Here is a 14,759-nt window from a genome sequence, read left to right as displayed (position 1 = left end):
CAGGGAAATACGGTATAAGACCGGTTTCATTTTCGGGGAAACACGGTATGTGATCTTTTTATCTGGCTTCTTTCACTTGGCATGTTTTCAAGGCTCTTCCCTGTTACAGCAGGTATCAGTACTTCACTCTTTTTTATGACTGGATAATATTTCAATGTATGAATATACTATATTTTGTTTATCCATTCACAGCTTCTAGACATTTGGGTTGTTTCCATCTTTCGGCCACTGTGCACAGTGCTAAGATTTTACGCGGGCATATGTTTCATATCTCTTGAGTAGTATCTAAAGAATGGAATTGCTAGGTCATATGGTAACTCTGTATTTAAAGTTTGAGGAACTGGCAGACTCTTTTCCAAAGTAGCTGCCCCATTTTACATTCCTACCAGCAGTGTATGAGGGTTCCAACTGCTCTATCTTTGCCAGCACTTGATATTGTCTGTCTTTTAATCAGAGCCGCTCTGTTGGGTATGCAGTGGAGTCTCCTTGTGTTGATTTGCATTTCCCCAACAGCTGGTGATGTTGAACATTTTTTCATGTGCTTGTTGGCACCTTTACTTTTCATAATTTTGTGAAGTTATCCAGAACAGGAGAGAGTACCTGAGGAAGGGCACTTCCTCCCCACACTCAGAATCCCACCTGCACGAACAAGGAATCTACCTAATCCCAGCCCAGGCTGTCACTCTCCATCATGGTATCTGTGTGTGCTTGGGAACATGTGACAAGCCAGGCCTGAATCACTCACGATTCTACCTGCACCTGTCTTTGACGGGTCCCTCACCCTTCTACGTAGTCATCCTCCTTCCTCAGCCTGTCACAGGGGCCACCCCTTTGCGTTTCCTGTGCTTCAGTCCAGAGCCACTGTCTTGGCATGCTTCCAAGCACCTTCTCCTCCTCTCTTTGTGTTAGAACTTGGTGGTTTTGTTCCAGACACATGAGTTAAGGCCTAGCACAGGGCCACGAAGAGTTAGACACTGCGCAGTAGTAAGAGGATGAGAGCAGCTCTCAGGAACAATGACGGTGGCAGTGGTAAGCCACCACCACTCACTGCAGCCTGTGCAGCCTGTGCCCCTGGCCAGCTGTCCTTTGCTATGGCCGACAGAGTAGCCATCTTGAGTTGACAGGACACACAATATCCTTTAAGGAGAAAAAGACCAATTTGAATAATTGTGAAAATTGTGTTTAAACAAGATAATCTGCTCTTCATACACTTCAAAATTCAAAGATTTAAGAGAATGGGCAATCAGAATAAAGTCTAATGAAAAATAGGCTATGATGTACCACGTTTACATTCAGGATGTGTCCATCGAGCAATCAGGAAGCATTATATGTTAAATTGACTAATCTTGACAACTTGTTTTTTTCACATCTGTAGTTTTTTACTAATCATACAGTACATCATTTGCACATTTAGTTACTTCAAAGCCTAGAGAAGGAATGCTTTTCTTATAACTACTGATCATATCTGAAGGAAACACAAAATACAGACTTACATATGCCGAATCTGTTTCAGACTATATGATGTTTGCTATTTAACAACGCCTTTTATCCGCTGAGCCCTAAAGGGCATGATATTCTTGACTGCCACATAATAAAGCACATCGGAAAAAGCACATCTCACTAACATACAGAAAATTCAATTGGCATGAGAGGCCACAGAGCTGGCATACCGCCTGGTTCAAATTATTAGGTTAATGCAAAAGTAACTGCGGTTTTTGCAATTATTTTTAACCCTTTAAACCACAATTATTTTTGTACCAACCTAATAACTAGCCATTAACCACCTAGGTGACCTCAGCAAGTTAGTTACTTACTCTCTTTGAACACCCATTTCCTCATCTGTAAAATGGAAATAATAGATGTGTCAGAGGGCTATGATGATGAGTGCAGGAGTCAATATTTGTAAAATGCTTAGAACAGCGCCTGGCACACAGCAGGTGCTATTTATTGTTCAGCAAATAAAATAAATTCCCTGTTGGCTGTTTCCTATTTTTGTGGGAAAGATTTTAATTTCTTTAAAGTGAGCCAAACTTACAACTAAAAGTTAAGTGGTTTTGGTCCATAATAACTGCTTTGGCTCAACTTAGCTCTCCTATCCACTCTGGTATGAATTCTTTCATTTAATCTAGACCTTAGAAATATGTTTGTAACATTTTTGCAAATTCATAACATTTCTTTTAAAATACTTAAGATTTTTTCCCCTGTTCCTAAGACCCAAGACTGTCAGGTTGGGTTTTGAGTATCAAAAAGTCAAAACCATAATAAATATTTTTTAAAAAATTGCACGACCTATAAACATTCTATCAATAACAAAAGAAAACCTATGATTTTCTAGATTGCCTGGTGGTGAGGGGAGAAAAACCTTCTGTTCTGTGCCCAATTTAAGAAACTGGTCCAAACAATTTAATAACTGATTCAAAATAATGTAATAGCTGACTAAACTGGAACAAAATAACATACTCTAAATTTATGTAATGGCGAGCTGTAAGGACCTCAAAGCAAATTTGTAAACTCCCCAAAGAAAGTCCCCTGTTATTCTTTGAGAAATAAATGAGAACAAGCTTTATTTTTCTATGCTTTAAGACGTTAAAACAGGTTCAAACTTTCTTTTAAATATTTTGCCAAAACATATTCCCCTGACCATTTCTGTTTTTCCTTTCTACCTTTTCAATATTTTCTAAGTTTTTAAAAATAAATGTTGTTTGATTTAGGGACAAAACTGGAAGTTTCACACAAATTTCAGTCTCTTCTTTTAAATGAGTACTGTTCCTGGAGGTGAACTGTGCTTGTGATATTTATGTGTGTAACTACAGGCACACACCCTGACGACCTGAGTCACATCAATTATTATTCATGTGACTTATTATTTAACAGTTAAACACAGCAGATTAAACTATTTCAGCTGCCACATTCTGACTACAGAGCTCTGGGCTTTGGCTTTTCGTTTGTTTGTTCGTGCCTCCCAACAAGGCAGGAGGGTTATGCTCTTGACCTTCCTCCGGCTATTGTGGTTAGAATCATGCTGTGAATGTATGCTAAACCCAAGCGCTTAGACAGCACATGCTGAGGAACCGCTTTTTCTCTGCAGAAAAGGGTATCAAATCCCTCCCAAGATCACGCAGTCCACACATTTAAGAAACTGTATGACACTAATGGTCTTCCACCATCGGGTTAAGGCTCCTTAGGGGCCAAACTTCTCTGTTGGAACCACTCAGTTCTGCCATCGTAGCCTGAACTGCATGCAGCCTGAAAGCAGCCCTAGAAAACACATGAACCAATGGGCATGGCTGTGTGCCAATAAAATTTTATTTACAAATAGGTGCTGGTCAGCCCCCTGGCTCGAGTTTGCTCGCCCTAGCAGGTAAGGTACAACTGATAAAAGGTGATGCTTTAGCAAAATGAATTTGACAGAGACTTCAAAATATTTGGCAATTCTTATTGTAATCTTCAAGTAGTTGAGAGGATTCAGCATAAAAGTGACTAAAATTTGGTATCTCTCTTCAATCATTAGTATTTTCCTATCACTTTCAATTACAGTTGAAAAAAGAAATGACACATTTTCTGAATATTCTCTAAATAGGAGAATAGACTATTCAGAAAGGACTTTTTATTTTCAAGAGAAAATGATCAGGAAATGACTTTTTTGGGGGAAGGGGATGTATCCGCAAGATTTATAGAAAACTAAAATCTGCCATTATTTCTTTCAGGTAATTAATAACTTACAGGTAATTAAATAACTTACAAATTTTAGATATTTACATTGAAATATTTTCCATAAAGTCTGAATCACCTCCCCCTGCAAAACTTACAGAACATCTTTGCTCATTTGGATACAACAAAAAATAAAGGGGGCATTTCTACTGCTTTGCAAATTCTAAATATTTTACGAGAATTTTTATCAAGCGGAAAAATCATATTACATCAACTATTTCTATTTTCGAAGAAGTAAACTCTATTAATTAAATCAGAGGAGCTTCACCATTGCCTGGCATTTCTCCTTTGCATTTCTCGGTGACTCCCAATGTTTCTCCATAGATGAGCCCAGCATGGAGAAGAGCCATAAGATGACAATAAAACCCTTTCAGGAAGGGCTCCTTCATGAATGAGAATCAAGAGGCACAATAACAGTATCAGCAGAATTAGACTGTCAAGAACTTCAAACAATAGAACTACTGTAGTGATGATAAAAGAAATCAAAACATAAAAACAAAACTTTATTAAAAGTTAATCTGCAATCTCAATCATACAAAGATAACCCAGTAAGACACGAGCAAAGGATGTGAATAGAAATTTCTTCAAAGATATGCAATGGCCAATAAGAACGTGAGAAGATGCTCAACATCATCAGTCACTAGGGAAATGTAAATCAAAACCCAAATGAAATATTACTTCGCACTCACAAGGATGGCTATAATAAAACAGACAGACAATAACAAGTGATGATGAGGGTGTAGAGAAATTGTAACCCTCACACACTGCTGTGGGAATGTAAAATGGTGTATTCACTTTGAAAAAGTCCAGCAGTTCCTCAAAAGGTTAGAGTTGAGCAGCAATTCCATTCCTAAATACATAACCAAGAGAAAGAAAAGTACTGATACATGCTACAGTACTGAAACATGATACAGCATGAATGAACCTTGAAATCATTATACTAAGTGAAATAAACCATGATTCCATTTATATGAAATGTCCAGTATAACCAAATCTATAGAGACAAAATAAGCTAAATGGTTGTATACAGCTGGAGTTGGGGGTGAATGGGAAATGACTGCTAATGGGCATGGGATTTCTTCTTCGGGTGATAAAAATACTCTAAAGTTAACTGTGATGATAATTTAAAACCTTGTGAACATATTAAAAATTACTGAACTGTATATTTTAAATGGGCAAATTGTACTATATCTTAATTATCTCAATAAAGCTGTTACAAAAATATTGCAAGAAAATCAACAACAGCCTTCCTATGTGGGATAACAAACATCCTAATTGTTTAAACCACTATTAGTTGGGTATTTTGTTATTTTCGGGCAAAAAAGTATCTTAAATTATTCACATATCATTGGGTGAGCTGATGCTGAAAGCGGGATATTAAAAGGGTCACACACAAAGCTAGAAATCAGAAATGGCACTGCCGCAGCTCTGACCCACTATGGAGGAAGCAGAAGGCTACTCAACGTCCTCGTCCAGTTTTTCGCTTCCTGCGCCAGCCTTAAGAAAAGACTGAAATGCTTAGCTCTGCCACCCTGATCGACATTCATAATGTATTTGGCAAAGTTTTCCAAGTTGAATCCTTTCTATAAATTTCTATGAAATATTTTACCCAGAGTATATTTTCTTCACCTATCTCCCAAAGTACAAAAGTATCTGAATATAAGGGAAGTTTCATGTAAAAATATGTATGAAATCAAAAATATATATAACATTAAAAATATTTTAATTCAACATTAATATAGAATCTTCTACAATAAAAGTTTTAGAAATAAGAATCCCTCAGCATCCCTTTCTCCTCTGCCTGGAGCAATATTTTTAAATTGAAAAATTTTAAACTATAGATGTTTTTTGTGGAGGAAAACAAATGTTTTTCAAAGACAATACTCTTAAGAAAATTTTGAAATGATTTATGATCTTCACATATGTAATTCCCCTTCAGATTTAGCAGATGGAATTTATAACATATATTTCATAATAAAGTTATGAATACCAATACCAAAAGTCAGTAACTAGACAATAAAATCTTCTTGAAAAATGAGAAAAATACAATCTACCTCAGGTCTCTCTTTTTTCTATGAATTGTCCACTGTTCTTCCATACAGTGAATTTAAACAGATCTAGGGTAGTATTTCAGTCTAAACTTTAACAACAAAATAAAAAAACTAAGCAAAGCAAAAAAAGTTAATATTAGGTATCCTCTTACTAGGATACCATTTTATCATGGAGTTGCTGTAAATGAGTAGAAAATTGATGACTATATGAGATAGAGAATATAAGCAAAAGGACAACTTGAAACAAAAATAAAACACAACAGAAATTATTTCCATTCCCTCTGAGTAAAATACATATACACATGAAAGAAACTTCACCATTGCAACGTATTTTCCTTATTGAAACTGAAGTTTTAAGCTCGTGTTTATAACAACACGGTTGCTGTGGAAATAGCTGATTCAACATTACGAACTCACCGCTGAATAAAATAAGGTGTGGAACAGAAGTCTTATTTGAACAGTGGCAAGAACCATAAAACATAAAAAACGTCAAACTGAATGACACTGAGTCAGAGCGCCATAAGCTTTAATGTAAGGGTCATACATTTGCCCCCATGCCTGACACAAATAGGATGCTTCTTTTTCATTTAGTCCTAGTTTTTGCAACCCTATAATCATCGCAGCCATCCCTCAAATGTCCCAAGTTTTACTATCTTCTTCTGTCTACATAATGCAGTGTGTATTTTATTAAATTGATGCTGCTTATTAGGACAGAGTTACCCCAGCTCAGTCCTCACCAGAATACGCAGACGTTATGGCACCAACAACAGAACACAAGTCAGGGTTTTGAAAAACTTCTGCCTAAAATTGTTTCTATTAAACATAGCAGTACTGACTTACTCATCATACAGCGTCACATCAGGTTTAGGTTTTGTCTGTAAGTTTTAAGACTCTATAAACTCTCCAAGTACAAAATCTGTCAGAATGTTAATGAGCAGGCAGCTCTCTTTACACCCAAGCAGCCCAGCCTCCAACCCCAGCGCTGTCCTCACACCTCAAACTTGTTTCTCCACTTTTATGGGTCAGTTAAGAGTTTTCCAAGCAATAGTGAAAACCCTCAAGACACTTTATATAGAATCGGTGTGAATTATTCGAACCTTAAGTGCATGCTCCTGTACCCCACCTCTGCTTCCCTTTCCACTTTTTTTAATTGGAGACAGGCCCACATTTCTTTAGACACACACACACTTTACCAACATTTTCCTCTGGTTTTCTGAAACTTCCAAATTATAACAAACATTTGGAAGCCAGAAATTTTACCCTTTGTAAAACAAAACATATTCGTCAAGATTTTGAAATGATGATTGTATGTGGGGCTATTAAAAAAAATTGTTCTTTCCCCCCTTAGGAGATGGTACAGGGAACTGGCTCTGTAACAAGAGACCTGGATTCCCTCTGCAGCTGGCACTGCCCAGGGTGTGGTTGCCCTTCGTATGTGCACAGGAGACCAATTCATACCAGCAAAACCGGAAAAATCACAACTGAGAGCAACTGTGGAAGCAGCGAGAGCCAAGAACAGAACGTAAAGGGCTCTGACTTTCTGCTAGGTGAGTCACAGGAAATACTCCTGCCAGAGCCGGGAGGCCCGGCGCACCCATCTCCTTCAGTAAGGAATGTAGGTCAAAGCTCCCTGGGCTCCCTTTGTGCTGCAGGGATCCGAAGGAAGAGCTGGGCCCAAGGCTTAGATCAGAAGCCCAGTTCCGAGGGAGCAGGGAGGCCGGGCACTGGCCTTGGTCTGACCTCTAACTAAAACTCCGCTTTCGACAGGGCACTGTGAACTCAGTCATCCCAGAAGCAAACACACTGGGTGCTGGGTTCACAAACCAGAATGCTGGGCCAGCTCTCCTTTCTATTCTGGATTTGGTCTCTTCATGTGTTCTTACAGGCACTCACAGGAGGAAAGGCCCCGAAACCGCAGCTCACATTAGGTTTATGCATCAAGGACAGTCAGCTCACCCAGCTCAGTCGACACGGGAGATCCGGCGGCAATCTCACCGATCTTGGCCACTCCATCGTAATAGGCTTTTCCTGCCAGGATCATAGCTAGACAGGGAAGGCGACACACAAAATCATGACTCAGACAAGGAAAGGAGGAAACGACACAGGTTTTCTCCCAAACATCCCTGTCCTTTCTGGCTGCAGGAAGGTCTGGGCTGCGGCCAGCGTGGCTCTCAGAAGGCAGTGCTTGTGCCGACAGCTGTGTGGAGGCAGAGGTCCCTCCACTGTACTTCCCGAGGCCCCACTCGCTGGAGAGTTCCGTGGGGTCCTCGCCTCAGGCCAGTTCCCCAGGGTCCTGGCAGTCTATCTAGAGAAGGCCCTGCCTGCTCCTAATGCCAGTTCTGGAGCGGATGTGTTTCTAACGTTGAATTAGGGCTGGGAACACGTCCATCCCAGCAAAACATCTTTTCCCTGCTGGTTATTCTTACAGCAATCCAGATCTGCTGGATTTTATTTAGAAGGGCTTGTGTGGGGTGGCCGACGAGCCTGGTTCTGCAATGGCATTTGCACTTTTTCTATTGAAAAAGACATTTTGAGACATAAACACCTACTGTGGTCGGGGGAGACATCCATGAAATTTGAAATAAATTATCATTCCCAAAAACAATAGAATTACCTGAAAAATAACTTAATGCTCTACCCCCCCCCCACCTTTTGGGCAAAAACAAGGAAAATCTCTATACAAGTTGGATTCTAATTATCTTAAAAGTAATATTTCTCCTTTCAAACTGATTCTGAGGACTAAATTATAAGCTACATAAATCTGCATTTTGATTTGTTTTTCCTTTTCCTTTTTTTTTTTTTTATTTTGGAGGGAGGTAGAGTGGAGTCAGGGGCAACACAGACCTGGTTTAAATTCTACCTTTACTGCTCCCACCCCCACTTCTTCAGTCTCCCCACCACCCCTCTGGTTTAAGTCAGTGTTTCTCAGTCTAGTTGTGTAGGACACAGCTCCCTGGCCCATGCTGGTCTTAGGAGCCTTGCGCTCCCCTGGGGGCTGAGGCAATTGTTGGTCGGCCGCTCACAGCAGCTCAGGGCAGCTCTCGCTGGCTGCCGGCCGCTCACGCTGGCTGCTCGGCCACTCCTGGCGGCCCACGGCGGCCCACGGCGGCCCAGGCGGCCCAGCTCCAGGGAGAGCCGTTGTTCACAATCTTAGCTGTAGAGGGCGCTGTGGGAAGCGAACGGGCGACCTCCGCATTAGGAGCACAGCGTTCCAACCACCAGAGCCACCCGGCCGCCCTCTACATTTTGTTCTAATGACACGACCTCCTTGGGCAAGTCAGTTATTCTTTGTGAAACAAAGGATGGTCATCTATAAAATGCCCTAACAGCGTGAGTAATGGACAAACAAATGGAAGTTGCTTATACCAATTCCTTCTTTCCCTCTACAACAAAGTTTTCTGCCTCAATTTATAATGGGTAGATTTCTGCCTCAATTTTTAACTGGTAAATTTAAAAAAGCATTTAACATATATTAAAAAAAGTGTGTGTGAGGGTGTCATAGGCTAAATTAATGTACAAGTCCAGCTAAAGATATTGAAGGCCAAAAAAAGGTATTTTCATGACAAATTAATCCACTTTAGCATTTCTTCCAGAGTTAAAAATTATAAAAGTTATGTTTTTTACTATATTTGTATACAAGTTTAGGAAATATAATGTTCTACTATACCGTTATTTCATAAGACTATGAAATACCTTTCACTATACCTTAAAGTATAATTATAAAAAGGACGAATAGCAAGTAGCATTTCTGTAAATTTTCCAAATCATTACTTGAGTTGTTCTAGTTGACAACATTAAGATATGGGTCGGTTACGTTATCAACCTGTTTCATGAAGGGGAGTGGAGATATTTTGGGACATTCCCAAGGTCAACGGCAAGTCAGAGGGAGTGCACACACTCCAGCTAATGTACTTCACTTACTCAGTTCTAAATTATGGTGCTTTTTGACTCTTTGGCCTCAGTTAAAACGGAAAAAGAGATGACTCCACCTAAAAACAAGTCTGTAGCCAGTAAACTGTCAAGTTAATATATGCAATATTTTAGTATGAAGATTTTAAATTGCAAGATACTGATAAACTGAAAAGCAAATTAGTGAGAGAATGGTATACAGGATTACACAATATTTAAACAAAATTTTTGGTTTGAACCCACACATTCAATTGAAATTTTTCATTAACTGTTGACTTATGTTTAAAACTACCTTCTCAGTCTAGTAAAATATCCTTGCTTTTATGATAAAATTGAATTAACTTTAAAAATTATATAATTTATCCAGAATAAAATATTTTCATAATTTTGGCCCCCTCTGTGAACACATTAAGAGATTTCCTACCACTTCTTGTTTTAAGGAATGAAGCATAATGGTTCCAATTTATTTATTTATTTATTTATTTATTTATTTATTTATTTAATTAATTTATTTAATCTGGAGGGAGAACACTGGTTAATAACATTATATAAATTGCAGATATACAACTTTACAACACAACACCTGTATACTATACTGTGTGCTCACCACCCAAGGTCTACTCTCCTTCCATCACCATATATATAACCCCCTTTACCCTCTTTGTCCTCCCCTACCCACCTTCCCCTCTGGAAAGCACTACTCTATTGTCTGTTATCTATGAGTTTGTTCCTTTGTTGCTTTTTGTTTTATAGCCCATGAGTGAAATCATACGGTTTTTGTCCTTTTTCTTCTGACATATTTCACTTCACATGATACTCTCAAGATCCATCCATGTTGTCACAAATGGCACTATTTCATTGATTTTTTTTTTGTGGCCGAGTAGTATTCCATTTATATATGTACCACATCTTCTTTATCCAGTCATCTATCAAGGGACACTTAGATTGTTTCCATGTCTTGGCTATTGTAAGTAATGCTACAATAAACATCAGGGCACACATATTTTTAGGAGTGTTTTCTAATTTTTTGGGTATCCAGAAGAGGGATTGCTGGGTCATATGGTGACTTTATTCTTAATTTTTTGAGGAACCTCCACACTGTTTTCCATCGTGGATGCAGCCATTTACATTTCCACCAGAAGTGTATGAGGGTTCCCCTTTTCTCCACATCCTTACCAATGTTTATTTCTTATCTTATTGGTAATTGCCATTCTAACAGGTGTGAGGTGGTATCTCATTGTGGTTTTGATTTGCATTTCCCTCATAACCAGTGATGTTGAGCATCTTTTCATATATGTGTTAGCAATCTGTATGTCTTTCCTGGAAAAGTATCTGTTCATGTCTTCTGCCCATTTTTTAACCAGAATGCTTGTTTTGTTGTTGAGTGGTATGAATTCTTTATATATTTTGGATATTAGGCTCTTATCGGAGATACAGTTTGCAAATATTTTCTCCCATTCGGTTGGTTGCCTTTTTGTTTTGTTGGTTTCTTTAGTTGTGCAGAAGGTATGTGGTTTGATGTAGTCCTATTCATTTAATCTTTATTTTACTTCCCTTGCCTTTGGAGTCAAGTTCACACAAACCCCGCTGAAATCAAGTTCCATTAGTGCCGATGTGTTCTTCTATGTATTTTATTGTTCCAGGTGCTACATTCAAGTCTTTAATCCATTTTGAGTTAATTTTTTTGCTGTGGTGTCAGATAGCAGTCGTTTCATTCTTTTGTATGTGGCTTTCCAGTTGGCCCAACACCATTTACTGAAGACACTTTCCTTTTTCTATGGTATGTTTTTGGCTCTTCTGGTGAAAATGAGTTGGCCACATATGTGTGGGTTTATTTCTGGGCTCTCAATGCCAGTGGTCTGTGTGACTGTTTTTCTGCCAATACCATACTGTTTTAATTACTGTAGTTTTGCAGCATAGTTCAAAGTCCGGGAGTGTGATACCTCTACCTTTGTTCTTTTTTCTAAGGACTGCTTTGGCTATTTGGGGTCTTTTGTGGTTCTATACGAATTTGAGTGTTTTTTGTTCTATTTCTGTGAAAAATGCCATTGAGATTTTGATTGGGGTTGCATTAAATCTGTATATTACTTTTGGTAATATGACCATTTCAACAATGTTAATTCTTCCAATCCATGAACACAGATTATCTTTCCATTTCTTTGTATCTTCAATTCCCTTTAACAATATGTTGTAGTTTTCAGTACAGGTACTTCACATTCTTTGTTTATTCCTTGTATTTTATCCTTTTTGTTGCAATGTTAAATGGGACTGTTTTCTTCCTTTCTCTTTCTGATATTTTGTTGTTAGTATACAGGAACACAACAGATTTTTGTATATTGATTCTGTATCCTGCAACTTTATTGTACTTGGTTATTGTTTCAAGTGGTATTTTGGTGGAATCTTTCTGGTTTCCTATACATAGAATCATGTTATCTGCAAATAGTGATGGTTTTACTTCTTCATGCCCAATTTGGATGCCTTTTATTTCTTTCTCTTGCCTGATTGTGCTGGCTAGAAAGTCCAGTATACTATGCTGAATGACAATGGCAAGAGTGGGCGTCCTTGTCTTGTTCCTGATCTTAGAGGAAAAGCTTTCAGTTTTTCATTATTGAGTATATTAGCTGAGGGTTTGTCATCTGTGGCCTTTATTATGTTGAGACACTTTCCTACTATACCCATTTTATTGAATATTTTAATCATAAATAGGTGTATCTTGTCAAATATTTTTTCTGCATGTATTGATATGATCATATGATTTTAATGTTTTATTTTGTTAATACGTTGTATTACATTTTGCAGATGTTGCATGATTCTTGTATCCCTGGAATGAACCCCACTTGATCATGATGTATTATCTACTTAATATATTGTTGTATTCAATTTGGCAGTACTTTGTTTAGGCTTTTTGCATCTATGCTCATCAGAGATATTGGCCTATAATTTTCTTTTCTTGTCCTTGCCTGGTTTTGGTATCAGGGTAATGTTGCCCTTGTATAATGAGTTAGGAAGTATTCCCTCTTCAATTTTTTGGAAGAGTTTGAGGAGGATAGATATTAAGTGTTTTCTGAATGTTTGGTAGAATTCATCAGTAAAGCCATCTGGTCCTGAACTTCTGTTTTTTAGGACTTTGTTTTTTTTTTTTTTTTAAGATTTTATTGGGGAAGGGGATCAGGACTTTATTGGGGAACAGTGTGTACTTCCAGGACTTTTTTTTTCCCCAAGTCAAGTTGTTGTCCTTTCAATCTTGGTTGTGGAGGGTGCCATTCAGCTTCAAGTTGTTGTCCTTTCAGTCTTAGTTGTGGAGGGCGCAGCTCAGCTCCAGGTCCAGTTGCCGTTGCTAGTTGCAGGGGGCGCAGTCCACCATCCTTTGAAGGAGTTTAACTGGCAACCTTGTGGTTGAGAGGATGCGCTCCAACCAACTGAGCCATCCGGGAGGCAGCTCAGCTCAAGGTGCCGTGTTCAATCTTAGTTGCAGGGGGGCAGAACCCACCATCCCTTGCGGGACTCGAGGAATTGAACTGGCAACCTTGTGGTTGAGAGCCCACTGGCCCATGTGGGAATCGAACAGGCAGCCTTCGGAGTTAGGAGCATGGAGCTCTAACCACATGAAACACCGGGCCAGCCTCTGTTTTTTAGGAGTTTTTAAATTACTGTTTCAATTTCCTTACCAGTGATCGGTCTATTCAGGTTTTCCAATTTTTCACTGTTGTCTCGGAAGGTTACATATTTCTAAGACTTTGTCCATTTCTTCTAGGTTATCTGGTGGCATATAGCTTTTCACAGTATTCTTGTATAGTCCTCAGTAATTCTGTGGTGTCCATGGTAACGTCTCCTCTTTCATTTTTTAATTTATTTGAGTCTTCTCTCTTTTTTCCTGAGTGAGTCTGTTTGCTTGAAGTATTATCTTCTACCCCTTCACTTTGAGCCTGTGTTCTCCTCTGGAGCTGCGATGAGTCTCCTGCAGGCAACATGTAGTTGGATCTTGTTCTTAACTCATCCTGCAACTCTGTACCTTTTGATTGGTGAGTTCAGTCCATTTACATTTAGGGTGATTAATAAAGAAGGACTACAGCCATTTAATCTTTTGATTTCTGGTTGCTCTGTATCTCCATTGTTTCTCTTCCCTTGTGATTCTGTCTGCTATTTTAGTTTGGTGGTTTTCTATTATTTTTTTCTGTTTCCTCTTTTTTGATTTTTCGTGTCTCAGCTCTGGATATTTGTTTTGTGGTTACCATCAGATCTGTGTAAAATATCGCATACATATTAATAGTTTTTTTCTCCCAGTTCCCTCTTATCGTCTTTCACCCGTACTTGTTCAGTCCTTTACCTCCTCCTGTTATGATTTTGTCACAAATTCTCTCTTTTACGTTGTGCATTCATTACCAAATTGCAGCATAGTCATTTTTAATGCCCTTTCACATGTTACAATTAAGCATTTAATAACTATTTTGAAGTAGATTAGCAGTTTCTTGCTTCTGTTAATCATCTTATTCAAAATTTTATATACTTCTGTATTTTTGTTTCTGGCAGAAGACTTCCTTTCAACATTTCTTGTAATGCAGATCTTATGGTGGCAAATCTCAGCTTTTGTTTGTCTGGGAAAACTTTTATTTCTCCTTTATATCTAAAGGGTAACTTTGCTAGATATATTATCCTTGGCTGATGGTTCCCCTCTTTCAATATTTTGAAAATTTCCTTCCACTCTGTCCCATATTGTAATGTTTCTACTGAGAAATCTGATCATAATCTAAAAAGAAACCAAACAAACCCTGGAGCTGAAAAACTCAATAAATAAGATGAGGAATGCATTACAGAGCATTTGAAATAGAGCAGTCCAGATGGAAGAGAGAATTAGTGAACTCAAAGACAGAAACCTAGAGACGACTTAGGAGGGATTTACTTTGGAGGTCACAGGCTTTCTCCCCCCAGCCTGCCCCCCTGCTGGCTGTCTTGAGAATTCTTTCTTTGTTATTAATTTTCAACAGTTAATTTTCGACAGCATGTGAATAACACGTGCCTTGGAGAAAGGTCTTTTTGCATTAATATAGTTAGGTGGTCTGTTAGCTTCCTCTATTCTAAAGTCCAGTT

At 38.5% G+C, this 14,759-nt stretch overlaps 1 protein-coding gene across 5 annotated transcripts in view; it reads right to left on the bottom strand.

Annotated features, from left to right (window-relative positions):
• The window catches only part of BAIAP2L1 (BAR/IMD domain containing adaptor protein 2 like 1), a 76,212-nt gene that overhangs the window by 35,485 nt on the left and 25,968 nt on the right, over positions 1–14,759 (bottom strand). For all 5 annotated transcript variants that reach the window (XM_081036162.1, XM_081036164.1, XM_081036160.1 and 2 more), the window contains one exon: positions 7,719–7,805. In XM_081036162.1, coding sequence (XP_080892288.1) covers positions 7,719–7,805 — 87 coding nt within the window. The remainder of the gene's footprint in view (positions 1–7,718; positions 7,806–14,759) is intronic.

This window comes from Rhinolophus hipposideros, assembly GCF_964194185.1.
Source record: "Rhinolophus hipposideros genome assembly, chromosome: 23".
NCBI classification, from domain to species: domain Eukaryota; kingdom Metazoa; phylum Chordata; class Mammalia; order Chiroptera; family Rhinolophidae; genus Rhinolophus; species Rhinolophus hipposideros.
This window is presented reverse-complemented; position numbering and strand designations above follow the sequence as displayed.